General features: G+C 56.9%; 1 protein-coding gene across 8 annotated transcripts in view; it reads left to right on the top strand.

Annotated features, from left to right (window-relative positions):
- Window positions 1-22,326, top strand: part of SCUBE3 (signal peptide, CUB domain and EGF like domain containing 3) — a 42,869-nt gene that overhangs the window by 14,774 nt on the left and 5,769 nt on the right. For 3 of the 8 annotated variants that reach the window (XR_002432810.1, XM_021377087.1, XM_021377092.1), the window contains 12 exons: window positions 5,943-6,065; window positions 6,915-7,040; window positions 9,907-10,041; window positions 11,460-11,585; window positions 12,373-12,489; window positions 15,833-15,880; window positions 18,557-18,673; window positions 19,454-19,576; window positions 20,334-20,450; window positions 21,049-21,171; window positions 21,830-21,964; window positions 22,206-22,298. Coding sequence is in view for 7 of the 8 variants with exons in the window: in XM_021377087.1 (XP_021232762.1) it covers window positions 5,943-6,065; window positions 6,915-7,040; window positions 9,907-10,041; window positions 11,460-11,585; window positions 12,373-12,489; window positions 15,833-15,880; window positions 18,557-18,673; window positions 19,454-19,576; window positions 20,334-20,450; window positions 21,049-21,171; window positions 21,830-21,964; window positions 22,206-22,298 (1,383 nt within the window). In the remaining variant the exon portion in view is untranslated. The remainder of the gene's footprint in view (window positions 1-5,942; window positions 6,066-6,914; window positions 7,041-9,906; window positions 10,042-11,459; window positions 11,586-12,372; window positions 12,490-15,832; window positions 15,881-18,556; window positions 18,674-19,453; window positions 19,577-20,333; window positions 20,451-21,048; window positions 21,172-21,829; window positions 21,965-22,205; window positions 22,299-22,326) is intronic. The other 5 variants (XM_021377091.1, XM_021377094.1, XM_021377088.1 and 2 more) reach the window with 4 other exon arrangements.

Genomic DNA, 22,326 nt, shown 5'->3' with positions numbered 1-22,326 from the left:
GCTGCAGAATGGTGCGCTGGGAGCAGGGCTCCTTCACGGCACCGCATTACCCTGTGAAGCTCTGAGGGAAGGGGCTCAGCTCAGCCCTGCATGGTGCCTGCGTGAGGACTGGTGTGTGCTGGGTTTGCTGGGTCTGGTTAGGACTGGGATTGCTTTCAAGTGGTGATACAAACCCATGCAAGGCAGGGGAAGCTCCTGGCAGCCCCAGCGCTTGGATGCTGCTCTCTTCCTTCACCCGTGCCCACAGCTCCCTAACTTTTCTGGAGGGCTATGCACCCCAGCCCTTTGCCCTCAGGCACAAGAGCACATCCTTATCCCGTTGCCTCTCTGGCAGCATCCTATAAATGAAGACATCCCACAGAGGCTGCAGCCTTTCTCGCAACCATGGCACCTCCTGCACAAGGGGCTCAGTTCTCTTTGGTGGGGATGCACCTGCAGAGCCCACACCACCGGGGACGTATTATTTTGTAAGGAGTACAAAATTTCCCAACTGCAGCATGGAGATGCTGTTGGATTCCCCTCCCATCTCCGCCAGACCTCCTCCCCCTTGGCCTCCGCTTTCCTCCCTCTGCTGCATTCACAGTGTGCGACTGTTGTGCCTGTCCCCTCCGCCCCTCTGAAATATGAAATGTAAAACTGTAAACATTTCAACATACAGCAGTTCAAAGGAGATCTTTGACTGAGGGCGTCTGACATGCCCGTACTTAGATTAAAAAGGGGAGGGGGGTGGGAAGGAGGGAAGAAGACTTTTTTTGTAACTGCCAACGGGAGTATAAATATTCAGACACCTCGAGTCTTCCAGTGCAGAGATCTATGGCTGTCTCCAAGCGGCTCAGGAGTTTTATTTTTTTCTTTTATTTTTATATAGATTTTTTCCTTTGCAGACGGTCGCACCGGAGTAATCCATTTAGGAAAAAAGTATGCATGAATAACCTTACCCTTCACTTCCAGCATTATAAGTCCCCTGAGAGGCTTCAGGAGAAGCCTGGGATGGCAAATAAAGTTTGCTCTGTCTCACGGCTGTGATTTGGAGAGGCTGTTTCCCACTGTGATTGTTGCTCCCCAAACACAAAGCAAACACGCTTCTGAAGGCGAGCCTTGCTCAGCCTGATAAGCAGAAGGAGCAACAGGAGCAATCCCCAAAGGAGCCACACAAGTGCAGGTGGATGGGGAGAGCTGTTCATCCCCTCCCTGCAGCCCATGCCCATGCTTTTCCCTCCCTTTCCATGCTCCTCCAGCATCATCGCCCCATAGCACACCGCAGCCCGCAGTTGCATCTCCCATCCCCAGCTCCATTCAGCAGCAGCCGTGTGCCCATCCCATCCCTGAGCACCTGAGCTAGGATTCCCAGTTCAGATGATGCATCTTTGGCCAACGTGCCCACACCGCCCACCCATCCCACAAACAAATGATTAATAAAGTGCCCCGCGGTGTCTGAGGTGGTTATTAATACCCCAGTAAAAAGAGCTACTGAAGTTATAACGCTTTAATTTGGCATTAAGGCCGAGTGGAAACTCCGTGCCTCTGCCAACAGCTACACACGTGTCCCTATACAGACAGGCTGCCTATAGAAAAACAAAGAATCAAACCAATTCGAAAGGAAACGCTGAAGCTCTGAGAGGAGAGAGAAAAAGGTTTTGTTTGTTTCGGGGTTCCCGGTGGGTTCTTGCCACCTTAGCTCAGCTTCCTCCCTCCGTTGACTCAGTCCTACAGATGAAAGCATCTTTACTATTATTATTTCTAACGAGGAAGCGAGGGGAGAGCCCAGCATGGGCTTTGAGGGTGTGTGGAGCCATGTACACATCCATCAGTGTGGATGCCCTGGGGCACCCAGCACCATCCCCATGGGTGCGATGCGGTGCCGGGGCAGCCGTCCCCTGGGAGCGCTCGAAATGGCAGTGGCGTTGCAACCGTCCGCCTTCTTCGGCTGCCTTTGAAATGGAGAATAAAGCTGCAGCTGGAGCGGAACGGGGCCCAACAGCAAGCGCTGGAAAATCCCACCCACAATGGAATAAAAAACACTGTGCTGGGCGCTGCCACCTCCTCCGGGGCTGTGCCGCGGGCAGAGCCCCAGCACCGTGCTGCTGACCCCAAGGGCATGGGCGAGGGTTGGGGTGAGTGTGCATGTTGCACCCTCGTTAGCATTAATTAGCCCCAAAAGCGCGGCTGGGTGCAGAGGTGGAGCTGGGTGCCCTTGGGTACATCTCTGGATGGGCCGTTGTGTCTTCATCACAGTTCTGCCTTGTGCAAAACCCATTGGTTCGGGGGATTTTGGGCACAGTGCGCCCATTGGCTTGGGTCCATTGGAGTTTGAAAAAGGGCGTCTTGGATTATTCAAGGGGCTGGCCCCACATCCCAGCCTGGGGTTGGCACCTGACCTCCCAGATTTGGAGCCAAGGGGCAGACCCATGGCTCAAGAAACTCATGTGTTCAAGAAATGTTTAGATGTGGTACTGAGGAACATGGTTTAGTGGGGAAATATTGGTGGTAGGTGGACGGTTGGACTGGATGATCTTGGAGGTCTTTTCCAACCTTGGAGATTCTGTAATTCAGTAGTTCTACGAGAACATGAGGGGAGATTTGGGTTGATATGAGGAAAAGGTTTTTTATGATAGGGGTGGTGGGGCTACTGGAACAGGTTGCCCAGTGAGGTGGTGGATGCCCCGTCCATGGAGACGTCCAGGGTTGGACTGGACGGGGCTCTGAGCACCCTGATCGAATTGTGAGTGTCCCTGTTCATGGCAGGGGAGTTGGACTGGATGGCCTTTGAGGAACCTTCCAACTCAATTCTATGATTCTATGAACCCCAGTGAGGGCTTTGTGGCAGCAGACAGAGTTGGCAGCACTGGCATTGCTTTTGCTTGAATCTCCCATTCCGTTGGCTTGGAAATCGCGTCCCTCGTGCCTCCACGGCCGCTGGAAGCACCTGCAGCAGTGCCACGGGCGCTTTCAGAGGAAGGAATCTCCCACAGGAAAGCAGGGCTGTCCCGACAGCAAAGCTGCTCCGTGGGAAAAAGCTCCTTGCATTGACAAGAATGTAAAAACTTGGTTTTTCAGAAGGCTTTTTTTTTCTTTCTTTCTTTCTTTTTTTTTTCACTCCGTTGTTTCTTAAATATGCTCTTTCTTAGGAGCCAGAATTTCGGTGTTCTGAAGGCAGGATCCCTGCCAACATGGGGATGGCTCCTGGAGTGGCCACGAGGGTATTTATTCACGCTTCCCACACACACACACTTTTTTATCCTTTTTTTCCCCCGTTTTCTAATCCTGTAACCTTTCAGAATGTCTCCAGCTTTGGAAAAATTACAGAGTGGCAAATTTATAATGTTTTCTTTTGTACTTTTGCTGCTGTGTAATCTTTCCAAAGTTAGAGGAGTTTTGAAGTTACAGAATGGAAAAAAAAAAAGATAGAAAAAAAAAACCCATACATGTGTGAGAGGGAAAGCCACGGCATTGTTTTCGGCATCACACATGCATTGTTCATTGTGTTGACTTTGAGGGCAGAGAAGGGAAAAAAAAAATTGGAAAAAGAAATCTAAAAAAGTGTGATTTCTGGCAAAACGCTGGGAAAATTTCAACTCCATGGTGTGCAATGGATGCTTGGTGTCTGGGGAGCATTCAGAGGATGGCGATGGGAGGTGTTGCTCATCCGCTGCTGAGCAAAGTGGAAGCACGAACTCTGCGTGCATGGGAGATGCTAGAGGAGCTGCACCCAGATCTGTGCCCCTGAAACTCAGACATCTGCAACGTTTCATTGAACTATAGAATCATTAAGGTTGGAAAAGACCACAACGATTGCCAGTCCAAACCCACCCCATCCCACCGTGCCCATAACCATGTCCCTCAGTGCCACATCCCCATGGTTCTGAACCCCTCTAGGGATGGTGACCCCACCACTCCCTGGGCAGCCTGTGCCAGTGTATCACCGCTCTTTTGGAGAAGAGATTTCTCCTAATATCCAACCTGAACCTCCCCTGGTGCAAGTTAAGGCCATCACCTGTCATAATTTGATGAGCTCTGTATAGGGCAGATTTGGGAGCTGCAGAACACCAACCCCTGTCCTGCTGTGTGCACACCTGGATGTTTGCGGGTGTGAGTGGCCATGGGGCTGTGGGCTCCAGCTATAGGGATCTATGAGTTTGGGTTTGAATTTGATTCAGTGTTGGCTTTGGTTCCCACTGAGTCTGCCAAATGGGCAATGTTGGACATCCCAAACGCATCCCTTTACTTTGGGAGCTGTGTGCACCAGGAGTGCTGAGGTGGGCACCTGGGGACCCAGTGGGGCACTGCAACAGTAATCCCTATCCCACCTTGCCATGCCTGGGAGGTGACAGCAGGGATGCATGCACCTAGGCTCTCTCTGAGGTCAGCATTGGGTATAACATGGGGTCTTTACCCTCCAGTGGCACCAGAGCTGTCCCCACACGTTGCAGAGCGGGTGCCTGTCCCTGCACCACCCCACAGCTCCGCCGCCGCAGTGGGTCAGCCCCCAACCCGTGATTAATGGCCCAAGGGAGGCAGTGGTGGCCGCGGGCCATGGCTAATGTCAAACAACAAATATGAATGCGTGCTGTAAATATTTATACAATGCACAGGCACGTGCTGCCTCCCTGGTGCAAGGATGAGTCACATCTCCCGGCAAAAAACCCCCGTGGTGGCCGGACAGTGCTCAACCCTTTGCTCCTGTGGCCATGGCCTCCATCCCGGCATGCCTCTGGGGCTGCCCACCCTCTGCTGGCTCACCAGGATGTATCACGTCTTCGGGGACCTCCCGGAGCGTCTGCATTCTTTGCATTGTGGAGAGGCAGATTTTAAAGGCAGCTGGGAGCTTCTCAGCTTTGGGCTCGTGGTTTTTGGGTTCCAAGTCTCTCCTATGGGAGATGGCAGTGTGGGACGCACTGAAGGTTCCCAAGCCCGTGCATGATGCTCAGCCCCTACACAACAACCTCCACCCCACACAGCTCAGGCTTCTCCATTTCTTCAGTGCCATTAAAACCTCCGCCATGGTGAGCCCTTGGGCGTTGCTGAGGCTGTTGCCTGCAGTCCCATGCTCTGGATAAGAGCTTGTAGATAGCAGGGAAAGTGACTTTTCACATGGACAGATAGTGATAGGACAAGGGGAAAAGATTTTAAACTGAAAGGGGAGATTTAGATTGAATATTAAGAGGAGATTTTTTAATCAGAGGGCGCTGAGGCCCTGGCACTGCTGCCCAGAGCTGTGGTTGCCCCATCCCTGGAGGTGCCCAAGGCCATGGATGGGGCCCTGGGCAGCCTGAGCTGGTGGGGGGCACCCAGCCCATGGCAGAGGTTGAGGCTGGGTGGGCTTTAAAGACCCTTCCAACCCAACCATCCCATGGTTCTATGATGATGCCCTCCATGCCCTGATGCTGTGAAGTACACCCCAGTTGTTTGGGTGGAGGATGCCCATAGAGGCGTTGGGCCTTTGGGGAGGGGTGTTTTTGGCTGTGCCCCTGAGGAAGCTGCGATGTTTTTCCCAGTTCTCCTTCCTTGGTTCCTGCTCTCAGGTTTATTTATTGTGGTCCCTGTTAATTTGTGCACATTCCTCTATGCCTAAGAATAGAAAGCGATGACGATTATTTGGGTGACTGGTTGGCTCAGGAAGCTGCTAATTGGAGACAGAGGCTTTCACCTCTAGCTGGGCTGGCTCCAGCCTGGACTTCTGAGTGTCTGAGTGTTGCTTCCCATCAGCTGTGTGAAACGATTGCTGGCTCCCAGGGTGGTTTTAATGAAAGAAGGTGCACAGGTGATGCTGTTCTGGAGCACACCCACCAGCAATTGCACTGAGGCTAGGTGCAGTTGTAGGGAGCAAAGCAGCAGAATTCCTCCCTTCATCTTCTTCACTCCGTGTTGTGTTGTTTGAAATTCTGCATGTCTGCTATGGGTCTCTGTACTCCTTGCTCCTATCACCTCCTCTCCCCTTACAGATGTGGATGAGTGTGTGGAGGGCACCGACAGCTGTCACATCGATGCCATCTGCCAGAACACCCCCAAGTCCTACAAGTGCATCTGCAAGTCTGGCTACACTGGTGATGGGAAGCACTGTAAAGGTAAGGACATGCCTCTAAAGCCCCTCCAGAGAGCTCCAAGCACCAGAGGGGGGTGCTCAGCCACCCCAGCCCACTGCAAACCTTTTTTGGACACAAACCAACTTGGTCTGGTGACACTGCAGTGCAGAGACAGCACTTCATTTCTTCCCCTGCTCTGCAAATAGCCACTTTTCAAAGAGCGGTGCTGTTCCAGCTCCAGGAGGGTCACCTGGGCTTTGTTTGCAACAAATTCAGGTTTTCTTCCTGCAGGGTTTATAGCCCAGAAGCTGGAGAATTAGGTCAGCAGCTAAAACATGAGATGCTTAAGCATGTATGTGCCTGAATGCAGCAAGGAAAGGAGGCAGGAGCCGGGCAGGAGAAAAACTTCCAAGTGAGGAGAAGTACAAATGGTGATGGAGCTAAAGTGAGATCCCAGCACAGATAGCACACAGACATGCTGCCCTCGGGAAATCCCAAATGATTCCCGGGCTTGTGACGGGGCTTTCCTCCAGGAAGGACAGTCAGTGGGGCACTGCTCTCTGCTGAGGCTTTGAGTGCCTCCGTGTGAAGCAGGTGAAGCTGCACCCTTCCCATGCGTCACCCTCTGGGTGCAGAGCAGGGGGCCAGTCCTTGGCTGGGATTGCCAGACTTGCAGCAAGAGGGATGGCTGTACATCAAGCTGATCATTACTCAAGGGATGGGTCTCTGTTCTGTCGTGGGGCTCAAAGCAGCAGTAGAAGGATGCAGTAGGAGCTGCCAAGAAGAGCAGAGACCCCAGAGTGACACATGAGCTGGGCAGGGACCAGGCTGGGGTTGGGGGACACAGCAGTGCCGTGCTCCTTGCAGCTCCCTGCCCTCCTTTCTCTGCAGATGTTGATGAGTGTGAGCGGGAGGACAACGCGGGCTGCGTCCACGAGTGCGTCAACATCCCCGGGAACTACCGCTGCACCTGCTACGATGGCTTCCGCCTGGCACACGACGGCCACAACTGCCTGGGTAAGGGCTGGGCTGGCTCAGGGAAGGCTCTGTGGGAGGGTTTGTTGTGCCAAGGCTTGCTGCTGCCTGAGGTCGCTGATTAAATGGACCTTGACAGCATGAGGTCCTCAGCATCTTTGCTTTTGCCAGGAAACCAAGGCAATGGCAGCCTGCAAAGAACTCAAACCCATCAGGTTTAAGTGTGTGCAAGCGCCAACAGCTTGCACCTGAACATGAAGCTAACATGCAGATAAAGCAGGCACAGCCCTGTTTTGTCCCTCTGTCCTTGCAGAGGGCCAGGACCCCCATGCACTTCGCTTGGCTTCATGGTGCAAGGCCCATCTTTGCACCTGCTGCAGTCCCACTGGTTTGCCTTGCCCCAAGGAGCGGCAGCTGGGGGCTTTCAGCCTCCCTTCCAGGCTGATGTTGCTGGTGCTGAAAGCAGATAATCTGCAAGTTGCGTATTTCAGATGTGTCTCTGGGAGAGCTGCTGACAGCGGAGGCATGGGGAGCTGTGTCTTGTACAGCAACAGCTCCCCAGGGATGGGGACAGCATTGCTTCCCATTGCACAGTGGGGGTACTGTGGGTGCTGGGATGAAACTGGTCGGGACCATCCATATTTTGGGGTAAGGTGGGATTGGAGGCTCTCCCCACTGCTGCGTTTGGAGCCGATAGGTGGAAGCTGCTTGCTGCTGTGCTGCTGGAGCCAGGACCAGCCTGCAGGGTTCTCCTGGGCGCTCGTGCTTGAGGTCAGCCCTGCACCTGCCAAAATAGATGAGTTAAGAGCAAATACGGTGGAGATGTGAGCCGGCGAAAGGACTGGGTAAATAATCCCGAGGCCAAGACAAACCCGGCATCTGCCTACGGAGAGCTGAGCATCCTTCCACTGCCCCGAGCCCCATCCGGCCGCAGTATGGCCGAACCCTCGGTGCAGCCGCGCTGCCCGCGCCCCAGCACCCGCTTCCTTCCGCGGGGGCACCCGGCCGCCCACCTCCCCCACCCCGGGCTGCGGTGTGCTATTTTCTAATTAGTGTCTGCAGCGGGGTCATTAATGAGCTCATCACTAGAGGGAGGAGGGGGAAGGGATTCTGGACACATACGCTTCGCATTAACTGCCATCACCGGGAACTTTGCAGCCTCCTCGGTGAAGAGGGAGATTTACACAGCTGGAGGGAGCGCAGGCGGGCGGCCCTGCCTTCCCCTCCCTGGGGAGGATGAGCCCGAGGAGAAGAAAGGGAAGCTGGGCTCGGCGAGCCGCAGACGTCATGTGTTTAGAGAGCGGGGCGGGAGCAGCGGGCACGGGGCAGCCCCGGATCCCTGCCTCAGCCCTTTTGCAGCTCATCCCAATGAAGCATCTCAGCTACGCTGCTTTGCTTTCAAGACGGCATGAATTTACCCTTTGGAGCCCATTCTACAGAGGAGGATGTCGACACCCTCTTTTTTTTTTTCTTGTTCTTTGGCTGCAGGGATGAGCCCCAGGGGGTTTTCCCCACCCTCATCCACCCCAACCATAGCCATGCTTCTCCCATCCCTATTTGGCCAGAAGGCAGAAGCAAAGCGAGGGTCCTGCCCAGGCTTTGCAATGCCCAAATGGAGAGGAGGACCCGGGAGCCCACGCTCTTTGCATCAAATAACCCGCAGCCATTGAGCACTTCCCAGGGAGAGCTGCAGGAGGAGTCCAGCTCCTGCCGGGTGCTGATGGGTGGTTGCTGGGTTGGGGTGTGCTGCAGCCACTGCACATCCCCTCCACGGGCGACCTTTTGAACCAGGACAGGAATTCAAGCCCTCATCCTGACACGGGGCTTTCTGGCTTCTGCCTTCCTCCGTTGCTTTTAATAAAATAGGTATTAGAGCGGCGGGGTCTCGTTTCAGCCTTCGGTTTGGAACAGCTGCCTCCTCATTTTTGTGCAGAGCTTGAAGGCGAAGTCACAAGACGTTAAGCCCTTGTTATAAACAGGGGATTTGAGGAGAGTTACTGGCATCTGCAGGACGTTGCTTGGCTAGGATGAGCCTTGGGGGAAGCTGCGAGCCTGCTGCTATCGTATGGGATGTCCCAGTTTGTCCTCTGGTGGCCTCAGGCAGTGCCGCTTGCTCGGTGACAGCTTGCAGCCAGGGCTCAGCCCTGCTCTGAGCATCCCCAGGCTGCAGCAGCACAGTGCAATGCTCAGGGTGTATTCATCCCAAAAGCAAGGGGTTCGGTCAGGCCGTGTGCCCCTGTGTGGGCTGTGAGCCCCTCTCTGCTCTGTCCCCACGCTGCTTTTGCAGTTTTCCCAGCATCTGCCGCTGGCAGGGCCCAGCTTTCACCTGAGCTCTGGGACACTTGAGTTTGCAGAGGTTTTCTTTGGCATAGGGCTGCCCAGTCCCAGTGCCATCAGCTGGAGGAGACGGGGTTGCAGTGATGCGGGGCTGTGGCACCGATCCTGCAGCACTCAGGCTGAGGTTTTCATCTCTGCCTCCTTCCCAAGCCAGGACGCTGTAGGGGATTTCAGTCTCCTTAAAAGTAATTATCCCCGCTCTGGGCTAGGGTTCCCCATAATGAAGTCCAGGCTCTTCCCCACCAGCAGCAGAGTCAGAGAGGCACAGCCTGCCCAGGGATCTGGGACAAGGAGAAGCCCTTCACTCCCCTTCAAGGAGAATTCTGTGGGTTGGTGTTCCCATCTATAAAATGGGGCCACTGCTTTTTTGCTCCTGGAGAAGCTGCGTGGCCTCCGAGATCCACCCCTGGATGCGCAGTGGCTTCATCCCCTGCAGCACTCAGTATCACCCATTCTTCTAGCTGGGGGACCACGGATGCAGAGCAGAAGCAGTTTGCTGCACAGCACATTCCTGTCCTGCTCCTCTCGGTGCTGCAGAACCATGCTCACCTCTATCTCCTTCCCTTCGCAGACCTGGACGAGTGCTCGGAGGGCAATGGCGGCTGCCAGCAGACCTGCGTCAACATGATGGGCAGCTACGAGTGCTTCTGCAGGGAGGGCTTCTTCCTCAGCGACAACCAGCACACCTGCATCCAGCGCCCCGAAGGTCAGTGCTTGGCATCCCCCGACCCCTTGCTGCTCGCTCCCAAGGAAGAACCCCGCTTTGGGGCTGTAGGGTAACCCCAGATGTATCGCTCAGGTCCGGTCACAAGGAGCACTGTCGCTTTTTGCTTTGGCGGTGACCATGGGGTGGTTGTTGCAGGAGTGGTTGGTGGGCTCCTGCGCTGTGCACAGCTCTGGTGCTGCTTCCTGACCCCCCTCGGCGCTGGGAGCGCTGCGAATTTAAAAGCAAACTTGGCACGAGCACGCTGCAAGAGGACACTGCAGGGCTAATAAACATCCCGGAGTAAAACCCTTGCAGGCCCCTTAATCAAGCTCAATAATACCAAACGGAGGACGCTAATCCCATAGCCAGAGCCTTTCATTAAACAAAAGGTACCCGGAGCTCCCCGCGCCGCTCTGCGAGACGCATCCCTTCCTGCCAGCTCTTGCGCAGCACCGATCCTTCCGTCTCAATATCAGCTCTAAATTGCTGCCGTCTGGAGCGATCTCTTCGCCAAACTATGAGGAAATGAGAGAGTTGGTTTTTTTTTTTTTTTTTTTTTTTTTTTTTTTTTTTTTTTTTTGCATCTCTGCTGATTTTTATCTCTGCCACTTGGCAAAGCAGCTGCATGGGTTTCGCTTTCCTCCTTCCCCTTCCCAGCTGTGCTGATCCCTTGTGCTCCCTGGGGTGTCTCGCCCTGGCTGGGATGGCTCAGTGGCATTTCTGTGTCCCCATCCCATGCGCGTGCCCGGCAGGGATGAGGTCGGTGCCGCCGTGGGTGGCCCCGCTGCAGGCAGGGACACAGGTGCTGCCTTTTGGAGCCCATTTTTGAGCTGAGCATCTGCAGAGCATTGTCAGCGTGGGGAAGGCCGTGTGGGTTCTGTGCCCCGAGGTCAGCTTTGTGGATGCCGCCTGCGTGCTCCCTTCGCTCAAGTTTAGGAGTGAAGAGAAGGGGGTGAGAGGGTGGGAGCTGATCCCTGGATTGTGAGCCCAGACCCTGGGGAGCTGGGGGTGCTTTGGGACTGGGTGCTGCTTGCTCTGACTTTACTCCTGGCTCAGGCACTTCCTTCTGGGGTCCTTGCCAGCACCGCGTCTCCCTTCTCCTTCCCTCTCTCTGAGCCTGGCAGGCTGTCTCCTTTCCCTCTGCTCTTTATTCTGCGCTCTCTCCTTTCCCCTGTCTCTGTCCTCACTGTGAGCAGATGCAGAGCAGTGAAACACTGCTGGTCTGGGAGCTCCTGGCACAAGGAGCCATCAGTTTTGATAAGATCCAAAAGGAAACCTTCCCCTTGTGGCAAAAACCAGCTGCTTCCAACCCGCACCCCCGCCTTGCTGCTAGGTGCAGAGGGTGGAGAGGAGCAGGAGAGCAAATCTGAGTGCTGGTGATCTTCTGGAGCTTTTCTTTGCTTCCTTCTCTCCTTTAGAAGGAATGAACTGCATGAACAAGAATCACGGCTGCGCCCACATCTGCCGGGAGACCCCCAAGGGGGGCATTGCCTGCGAGTGCCGCCCGGGCTTTGAGCTCACCAAGAACCAACGTGACTGCAAACGTAAGGAGAGCATAAGGGATGGAGAAACCAGTCCCACTCTGTGGCTTTGTCCCAGTGGCACAGACCCACCCCTGCCTTGCTGCAAAGCCCTAATTGCCCCACGAGCGTCCTGAATTGGCACCGTGGGGCATCCTGGGGGTGCAGCACCCTCTGTCCATGTCACATCAGCTTTGTTTTCCCACGAGGAAGATGAGCAGAGAGAGTGTGATTGGCACCGGGGGAGCGCAGGAATCCTCTCCCCGGGGCACGCATTGCTCTCAGCCTGTGTGATCTCCTGCCAGCATCTCGCTGGCACTGCCAGGTTCTTAAATATATATTTCTGTCTTTTTGCAATTGTTTTTATTTTGCTTCTTGCTCTCTGTCTTGCAGCAAACATGTAAAATTGCTGATGAGACACAGTTTTAATCCCACGGGCTGTTTTCCCTCCAAGTTAAAGAAAGGCAAAGCAGCCCCGGGAGGGCTGGCAGGAGAGCACCTGAGTCATCCTGGAGCCCATGAAGTTCTCTCTCTGCCCCTGTGTCACCGCTTGGTGCTCTGTGGGGTCCCCTTCCACCAGATCTACTGGTGGCATTTAGCAAATCTGCCAAAAAAACACCCGCACAACCACACGGGAGTTTGTGTCTGCCAAGATCCTGCCAGGAAAACCAAAGGGTTTTAGAAATTATCTAGGAGAGAGGAATGTGTCTTAGGACCTGGCGGAGATTTTCCCAACCCAGCTCCCAGCCTGGGAGGAGGGGGATTGTGAGTTGCGTCCCCAGCAGTGACCCCTGCACTTTGTCCCCCTCAGTGACGTGCAATTACGGGAACGGCGGCTGCCAGCACACCTGCGACGACACGGACCAGGGCCCCAAGTGCGGCTGCCACGTCAAGTTCTTGCTGCACTCCGACGGCGTGACCTGCATAGGTGGGTGCAGAGGGCTCGTGCCGGGGCTCGGGGCTGCTTGTTCTCTCCCTGATCAATGTGCCTTTGGGTGAAGGAGTTCTTTAGGCTTTGGGGACGGGGCACTTCCTTCTGCCAGAAGTTCAAGGCTGAGGTTGGAGCAGCTCGGTGAGGGACGCTGTGAGCATCCGTAGGCTCAGTGCTGTGTCACCACCCACAGGCACAGAACAAAGTGATGTGCTGGGAGTGAAAGTGGCTTTTGGTATGCTCTGGGTTGGGGGTGAGGTGGGAATATGTGGGGACAAATGCGTCGCGGCTCAGTGTGCTGAGGTCCCCACCTGCTTTCGTGCTGCAGGAGGGAAAGGGGTGTGGTGATGTCCCTCATAACAGCAATTATCACCATCCCCCTGGTGCCACCATCTCCATCCAGCAGCAACAGGGAGGGAGCCGGAGGGGACCAATTTGGATGCATGCGCTCCATCCTGACTTGGCACCGCAGGGTCTCGGCTCAGGAGCAATTGTCTTGCGGAAAAACAGTAAAAATAAAAGCAAGAGACCAACAACCCGACAGCCTAACCACCCCCAAAATCGCCCTTTTCCTGTATGTGTTTTCAAATTGGAAAACATCAAACAGAGATAGAAGTTTTACTGGTTTCATATGCTTGCGCTGCTTGACAGCTGATTTGATTTAAAAAAATGTTACATTTGGGGAGTGATTAAGTCCACAAATTGTTCAGTTCTTATTGCAGAATAGAAGGAAAAAAAAAAAAGGGTTGAGAGCGACTGCAGGCAGCAGCCAGCTTTGGGCTGCTCATGGCACAGGGATTGCTCTGCACTCGCTGGGCTCTGAACTCAGGGCTGAGCTGAGGGGGGCTTCATCCACTGCAGCACTGTGCCCCCAGCAGAGCCCCCCTGCCCTCTCCCATTTGGCTCTGTGCAGTGCTGCACTCCCATTTTTAGGGCAGCAGGGAGCTGAGCGGGCTTTGCCCCATTGCATGCATCTCCTCCCTGCTCGCTGCATGGCGCCCCAGCTCGGCACCCAGCAGTGGTGACTTTGCTCTCCGTGGGTGACTCTTGCAGCCTGCTCACCCGCTGGCTATGTGCACAGAGCTCCGTGCGCCCAGTGTGAGGTTGAGGAGGTGTTGGGCACCGGGGTCGTGATGCTCCACAGGGGTCTGTTTCATGGAGGGTCTCAGCGCGGAGCCCCGGGTGCTGCAGGTGTGAGAGGGGCATCTCTGTGCTTCAGCAATCCCACGTCCTCCTGAGAGCCTTGGCCAAAATGTCTCCTTTTTGCCCCAGTCTGTGCTCTGCATCACTCGGGGTGGCACCTCCTGCAAGCTCTGCTGCATCCTTGCAGGCTCTTCTCCCCACTCTCTCTTTCCTGAGGGAGACGAAGCACTGTGACCGCAGATTTTTGGGGGCAGCTCCGAACCCCCTGACCCTGTGCCTGCATCCATGCAGCTCTGCAGGGACAGCCCCATTCTGCTCCACATCCCCCCTGGGGGGGGAGGGGGATGTCCCAGCCCCCCCAGCCAGAAAACACTGTGGGATTGTGCTCCAGGGACAGATTTACGGCCGAGGTGGGGGCTGAGGTACCTGCTTGGATATTTATAACTGCCCGCGTTTGTTTTATGGCCAGGACTCAGCAAACAGCCCCACTCCCCCCCCTCTCCCCCCCAACAACCCCAGTCCTCCCACCGCCGCCCCCTCCCCTCTCTCCTTCTCCATTTCCTCTGAAATATTTCATCGTTTCAAGGGGAATAAAGTTTCCAGCGAGGGGAACGCAAACTCTCTCCCCGGGCTGCGGGCTTTGAAATTGAACGCGGTGCGTTTGATGGGTTTGCTGGGGCCGTCCCCTGGTCCAGGTTCCCTTCAGATCACACCACGCGGCAGGAAGCGCGAGCAGCCCCTTTGAGTGACGGTTTCATTAGGCCACGGCCGGTGTTTTTCATTTTTCCGCTTTTTATTGCCGCTTTTAAAAACGCGGGTAATGAAGAACATGCCTCGGAGCAGAGCGGGGCCAGCCCTAATGGCTCCCAACGAGTCTGCAGCATCGGGGGGGATGGGAGCTGCGGGGGGAAGACGGTGACCTCGGATATTTATGTTGATGCTCTAAAAGCAGCCTTTAAAATAAAACAAATGTGCAACAAATCGCCCTCCGGATTAAAGCCTGGGTCGGGTCAGCCCCGGGGTGCGGTGCCCGCGGGGAGGTGCAGCTCCGGCTGTTGTGGGTTTTGCTTTCTTGGGACGGTTTGTAGGGTGAAACTGATGCTTGCGGTGCATCTCCCATCCTTTCGGTGTTTGGGGCGCAGAGGGGTGAGCCCAGAGCAGGAGCCGTGGATGGGCAGGAAATGCAATTAGGTGGAGAAGGAAACAAACCCAGCTCCAGTTTTATGGCAGATTTCCTGAGCCGCGTCCGGGCGATTTGTGCTGCACCTCTGATGGGCAGCGCGGTGCCGGGATGGTGCCAGGGAGTGGGACCGGATCAGAGCTGGGAAAAGCAAAGCTACCAGGGCAGGAGGGCTTTTTGGGGAGGGGGGGAAACGCAGGCCTGGGCACACAAGGTGGGAGCCAAGGGCTCACAGTGCTGCTCCGAGTGCAGAGGAGACAACGTCCCCTCTTGGCACTGCAGAGCCCTGGGGGTCCTGTGTCCTTGCTGGCAGACCCCTGCCCTTGTGTTGGGTGATATGGGCATGGGGCAGGCTGAGCTTCCTCCTCCTTTCTCCCTTTTCTCCTCCCTCCCTCTGCATGGACCCGGCGTTGTGTCTCATCCAACAGAGATGTGATCATCCCCAAACAGCTCCGTGTGCCCCAGGCATCCCCATCCCTGCGTGCTTCCCCCTGGCCCAGCTGCGGGGCAGCCCAGCACAGGAGGTGCTGGGCTGCCTCATCCCTCACCAAAACACCCAGCATACGGTGGGACAGCCCTCAGCTCCATGCCATGGCCCCCAGAAACATTCCCCAAATGTCCCTTGGGGTGCAGCCCAAGCACACTGAGGTCGGGCTCAGTACCTCCTGCCTGCCCCTACCCCGGTGAGCGCTAATTTTTGCTCTGCTGAGAGCAAGGCACCGCTCCCCAGGACTAACGGGCTCTGCACGAATGCTCTTTGTTGCTCGCTTTCTCCTGCGCCTGCCCTGCTGCTTGAGCAAAGCGCCGAACCACTGGGGATCAGAGAGGCCGGGGGTGATGCAGACAGGGTGATGGACAGCACAGGACCCAGACCTCGGGTTTGGGTCCTTCTGGGAGGTGGGGAACCGTTTCCACCAAGCTCGAGAGGCAGCAGAGTGGAAATCGTTGTCGTGTGACACCCAGCGAGCTTCCTTGCTGGACACTGTTTCTAAATCACTTTTTTATAATGTCAAACAGGGGAGAGACACTTCCAGCAACACGTTATCCTTGAGACGTTTTCTAATGGTAAATATTTTCGTTCTCTTTCTCTGTGAAGGGGTCTCGCCTCGAGATGCTCACTGGGGGGGTGAGCGCTGGGACTAACTGCATGCCCGCTTTGCACGGCCGCGCTGCCAGCACTAACCGGCACCGCTGCTGCTTGCACGCCGCGCCAGCAAACCTCGGGCTGCAACCAGCTCTGCTTTTGGGGACGCAGAGAGCAGCAAGCCCCTCCCTGGCTGCGCTTGCATGACGCCGGGCTCTCGCCTTGCCTGGGCCAGGGGTGATGGTTTCCTTGTGCCCATCTCTGTGGCCGTAGCAAAGGTGGGAGCGCTGGGTGGGAGCGGTGCTTCAGAACCGCCCTGGTGCTCTCTCCTGTTGGGGATCGGGGCCAACGCTTGCAGCTGGGCATTTGCAAGAGGCGTTTGCAGGAGCTGTGCTGCCTGGTGCCCTGGTCTTGCATTGCTCAGACTGTGCAGGGCTTTCTCCCTGCAGTGTTTGCAGCCCGCACCGTGCACTGCTCCCCACATCCCCTCCTCTCTTCCCTTCCCCATCGGGTGACTGCTGGCAGCACCCGCGGTGACCTCGCTCCCAGGAGCCCTTGGGATGTCACTGCAGGTCCCCAGCCCCTTGGGACACATGGCAGCACTCCCTGGCTCTTCCAAGAGAACCCCTTCCCTGAGCCCCAACTCCAACCCCGCAACCCATGCTCTGGGGGCTCTGCAGAGCCTTCCCCAGGCTCCTTCTGCAGGCAGCACCAGGGGGACCTTCACCTCTGTGCTGAGCACACCAGGCTCTGGTCACCCCATGGTTCTCCTCATAAGGTTGTGGGGCTGATGCCCCTCTGCTGCCTCCCAGGAGGTGAAGGCAAACCCAGAGCAGTGCGGGCAGCGGGAGCACGGGGGCACACATGGGGCACGCTTGGACCCGGTGACAGTCAGTGACGGTGGAGGACACTGCAGGGGCATTGTCATGTACAGTGAGGTTAGGATGGAGTGTGTGCATGTGTGTGTGTGTGTACAAGCTGCTTTGTCTTCTCCCTCCCCGAGCAATGGGGGCCCTCAGCAAGCTGCGTGTGCGGTGACTCATGCTGGCTTGCAGCTGCCAGCACCACTGAGCAGTGCTCCTCTCCCAGAGCCACAACACCCATCCCTGACCCTTCACTCTCAGCTACCCCAGAGCGCAGCTCTGCTTGCAAAAGGTTTTTGCAATCTTGGGATGTGACCCCTCCAGCTTTGCAAAGGACTTTGCTGTGCTGTCCCTGCAGGGCTGGCTCCTGTGCATCCCATGCGGGGAGCAAAGCGCTCCCTGCAAAGTTCAGCCCTGACGGTGCAAAGGGGACGGATGGCTGGGGAGAAGGAGCTGTGCTGCTCCTGTTGCAGTTCTTAATGCAGCCTCCATGAAGTTCCCCTTCCCTTCGTGCGGTGCCGCCTGCCCCGTGCTCCTCTCCAGTCCCGGGCTGCTGGGTTCATATCTGCAGAAATCCATCCCTCGCCGTTATGTTTTGTAATTGTGCTGGCTATTAATTGCATGAAATGGTCCCTTTGTTCTCCTATTATGGGACATCATAAAAATAGCAGCAGCAAGACGAGCACAGAACGATCCCAGCTCCGTCGCCCTGCAGCAAATGGTTGCATGGTTCCGTCACTGGGCCCCATGCAAAGAGCGGCAGAACCTGGGATTTGCTCTTTCCAAGGAATTTCTTCAAGGCATGTTCATGTCGGGTTCCTTGAAGCCCCAACGCCTCATTTACCCCGCGCCCGGCCCTCCAAAGGGAAAGGCTTTATTACCCTCTGTGAACAACTTCATGCACTTCAAACCATTGTTCTAGCGGTTAGGACCCAAATTGAAGATTGATCTCGCAGGGAAGCTGTCAAGCTGAAAACGCTTCATTTCAATTAGTGCTCCTTCTGCTTTTACCAGCAACAGCTGACTTTGATAATGCTGGAATAATTAGCATTTTTTTTTTAAGGGATTTTTTTTTTCCACTGATGCTGCCGGCATGTATGCGTGTGTGTGTGTGTGTGTTCTAATTTTACAAAGCGTCTCTCAAATTAGCCTGGGCAGCCGGATGGGCCAGCGTGCCCATCAGTGACACACGGGGACAATGTGGACGTGGGTTGGGCAGCATGTGTGGGGCAAGCAGAGCGCTGTGGGGCAGGTGGGTGCAGCTGGCGTGGGGCGAGGGCTGTGCACGTGAGCACATCTTGCACACCTGAATGCTGACAGCCCCGTGTGTCCCCCACCAGCTGCATTCCTGCTCTCAGGGATGCTCCCGAAGAGTCCCAAAACGTTTTGTCCTTTGTTTTATGGTGGCACCCGCCCTCCCCGGCACTGCTCCGTCCGTAGCTGCACGGAGCTCCATGCGCTGCCCTCGGACAGACGGACGGGGCTGCCCTGCTCCCTTGTCCCACTGCAGGGGCAGGTAGCCTTTCTACAGTGCTGGATGCTGGAAGGCAGGAGGGCTGTTCAGGGGACAGGGCTGTGGGAAACCCGGGTGCTTTTCCCTGCCTGCAAGCTGGGATGTGCCGCGTGCACTCACTTTTCACCTCTACCCCACCGGGTCCCCTCTCTGTAATTGAGGGTGTACATTAACCAGGAGATGTTAAAAACCCAGACGTCTTTCAGTGGGGCAGGGATCGTGCCCCCGCTCCCCGCCTCCCCCAAGCTCCTCACTCCCACGCTCCTTCCCTCTCCCCACAGAGACGTGTGCTGTGAACAACGGGGGCTGCGACAGCAAGTGTCACGATGCGGCCACCGGCGTGCACTGCAGCTGCCCCATGGGCTTCATGCTGCAGCCCGACAGGAAGACCTGCAAAGGTAGGAGCGCCCTCTGACCATGGCTTGTGCCCGTGGGAAGGCTCGGGCGTAGCTCAGCGCTGTGTACCCACGGGGTCTGGTTGAGTTTGTGTTTGCATCCGGTGGTGAAACTGGGGGACCGCCTCTGTGTGTGGGTCCTGTGCTGATCCAGCACACCAGGGCCGGGTTTGCAGAGCTTCCCAGCTGCCTGGTGAGATGGGAAAATCCCAAGTTCTGCAGCAAGCTCTCACCTCCTGCCTTTTTATAAGATGCCCATTCCTCATCAAAACGCATCAGCTCCGTGTGTGTCCGTGCGGGGGATGCAGGGGACACTGTGACCCCGGGTTGGGACGGGGCAGCGCCTGCACTTTGTCATTCATCAGCTGCAGGAACTTGACCCTGCTTGAAAGCAGAGCCCCAAGAGGCTCCCTGCAGCCGCCTGCCCACCTGCTGGCTGCTCCCAGCAGCCCCCTGCCCCTTGTTATTTCTTCAGGGCTGCCCCTCTGATACAACAGTTTCCAGGAAAGAGCAATAACCCGGAGCCATACCCCCGTGTCTGGGGCTTTTATTGCCGCTGCGAGGCGGTTTACAGCCGGTAACAAAGGGAAAGCCTCGACCCCAGCGCTGGCGGCGGGGAGGTGGGCAGACAGCCGCCCCTTCCTGCTGCTCTTCCATTTCACAGGTCGTTTCCAAGCAGTAAATTGTGCGATTAGTGGGAAAAGGGAAAAAATAAAATAAAAGCAGAGCTGGGAGGGCTGGGGATGAGCAGCACGCGTGTCCCTGTCCCCCCCACCTCCCCAGACATCGACGAGTGCCGGCTCAACAACGGCGGCTGCGACCACATCTGCAGGAACACGGTGGGCAGCTTCGAGTGCAGCTGCAAGAAGGGCTACAAACTGCTCATCAACGAGAGGAACTGCCAAGGTGAGGGCACCGCGGGGACGCGGCTGTCACCTCTCCCTGCCCTCTGTCCCCACCTCTCCTGCAGCAGCCGCTTCTCCAGGCAGAGTGCCCCCAGCTCAGCACCCAGCCAGGCGATGCTGGGCCACCTGGGGGGCACGGGGCTCCCCCCAGCCCAGAGCCACGGGCAGAGCTCAGCCCCAGCTGCAGCCTCCCCAAAATCGCGGGGTCTGGGTGTGACGGGGGGCAGGGGGGGGGTTGCTGAAGCTCCGGGGCTGCGACCGCTTTCATCTCCATCCAGGTTCTGCGCTCTTACAAGATTGACGTGAGCGTGGCAATTAACTTAATGAAGCCAACGAAATGATGCTCAAACCCTCCAGGCTGGGCTCACCTGCGCACGCGGGGCCGCCCAGCCCCAGCCAGGTGCCCTGCGGGGCTGCACAGACAATGCTGGCACCGGCCCTGGGGCAGGACCTGCCCATGCAGCACCCTCTGTGCACTGAGCAGCACTGGGGCAACACACCGAGGGCACCATCTGGGACATCTGGGGGCTGAGTTTGGGGTGGGAGGGCTGGTGGTGGGCTCCTCCAGCCGCAGATGGAATGTCCAAGGAGTCTGGAGCAGGGAAGGTGGGACACGGCCCTAGAGCATCCCAGTGTGGGGTCCCAGAGCATCCCACTGCAGGGTCCCAGAGGATCCTGGTGCAGCCCCCAGCTTCCACCACATGAAGGAAGAACGTGCCAACCCTCACCTCCCCCCCTTCTCTTTTTGCCCTCCCCAGATATTGATGAGTGCTCGTTTGACCGGACCTGCGACCACCTCTGCATCAACACCCCCGGGAGCTTCCAGTGCCTCTGCAACAAGGGCTACACGCTGTACGGGCTCACCCACTGTGGAGGTAGGGCTGGCTGGGGGCTGGAGGTGGGACCCTGCTGGGTTCGGATCCCAGGGAGCACTCAGGGCATTCAGAAATGGGGCAGCCCCATGGCAGTCCCCAAGGGCCAGGTGGCAGTGTCCCATGTCCCCACCGTGCACCCCGTGCTGGGGCCTTGCAGGGAGAGCACGCGCAGCCAGACACTGGTGTCTGCAACTTCAAACGCAGCAGCAGGAACAATTTGCGACTTGTCTGCGAGCGGGAGAGAGGGAGAGAAATCCCCGGCGTTGTTGGCAGCGAGCTGGGACGGGGTGGGAAGGGGAACATCAAAAGGGGATGAGTAAAGTTTCACAAGGCGGGGGCGTGCAGCGCCCCGGGATGCAGATGAAACATGCTGGGGGGGGTGCAGGAGCGTGTTGTGGCAGTGGGGGGGGTGACCTTACTCGTGCCACACGTGCCCCATTGCTCCCAGAGCAGTGTGCTGGGCTGGACACAGCCCCCCCGGGATGCAAGCGCTCTGCTATTGTCTGTGTTTTGTGCCATTTGTCTGCCCAAACTCACATGGTTCAGCATTGGAGTCGGGGGGTCCCACTGTCCCCCACCTCTCCCTTTGTTCCCATAGATGTTGACGAATGCAGCATCAACCGTGGGGGCTGCAAATTTGGCTGCATCAACACACCTGGCAGCTACCAGTGTACCTGTCCCGCCGGCTGCAAGCTGCACTGGAACAAGAAGGACTGCATAGGTACGTTGGGTCCAGATCTGCTCCAGCACTGCCTGGGGGTGCCACAGCCCCAACCATCACCTGGGGCTGTTGGGAGCAAGGTGGGGGCAGGTGGAGCACTGGGGTTTGGAGACTCCAAGCGCAGGGTTCTGCAAGGTGAGATGCTTTGGTCTGGGGACCCTTTGTCCATCTCACATGGGTTAGGATGGGATGGGATGGGATGGGATGGGATGGGACAGGACAGGACGGAACGGGACGGGATGGGACGGGATGGGACGGGACGGGACGGGACGGGACGGGATGGGATGGGATGGGATGGGCTGTATGTTGTCCTTCTCCCCCTGCCCTGGGACATCTCACTGTGTTTTAGACCATGCCTGGGGCAGGCTGTGAGCTTTTGCGCTGGCAGTGCCTCTAATAGAGCAGTTCTCATGGCCCTGGCCATGCCCTGGTACCCAATTGACCCCTTTCACTGGGGACAGGCAGAGCCAAGGGCAGCTTTGCCCCCCAAATCAGAAACCTCAGCTGCCACAGTAAAGCAGGAGCCGGGTGGGGGGAGAGTTAAGATGCTGCTCCAGGAGTCCCACACTGCACTCTTCTCTCAGCTGGGTGTGGGGGGGGTTCCCACCATGGTCCCTGCTCTGTGCCAGCCATGGGTGTCCCCACTTGTCCCCACCAGCCGGTGCGTGTCCCTCAGAGCTGGTGAAATGCCTGTCAGGTTCGGTGCCACCGCGGGCCACCCTCACCTGCAACAAGATGGGCAAGAAGGACAGCTGCGCCCTCACCTGCGCCTCCAAGGCTCGCTTCCAGCCAGGTACGGGGGGGACAGGAGGGTCCCCATCCCCTGCATGGCCCAAACCAGGGGCAGAGGAGTTGCAGTGCCCTCAGAGTGTGAAGGAGAGAGGCTTTTCCTGGGTGGGTTCGTGCAGCACAGGGTCAGTGCAGTGCAGCGCTGGGTGCTGCACCCTGGGGTCTCTGCACGGCTGCTCAGGGGGGATGGGGTGTCTGCACCAGGGGCTCAGCATCACACCGACACCTGCACCTCCTTCCCGCAGAGTCTGACAGCAGCTACACCGTGAGCTGCGGGACGCCGGTGCTGCGGCAGGGCAGCCAGCACAGAGCTGCCAACAGCAGCCAGCAATGCCTCGGTAAGGGGCTGCGGGCACCTGTCCCCCC

This window comes from Numida meleagris, chromosome 25 (assembly GCF_002078875.1).
Source record: "Numida meleagris isolate 19003 breed g44 Domestic line chromosome 25, NumMel1.0, whole genome shotgun sequence".
In the NCBI taxonomy this organism is placed as follows: domain Eukaryota; kingdom Metazoa; phylum Chordata; class Aves; order Galliformes; family Numididae; genus Numida; species Numida meleagris.
Note: the sequence above shows the minus strand (reverse complement) of the source record. Positions and strands in the feature narration are given on the sequence as shown.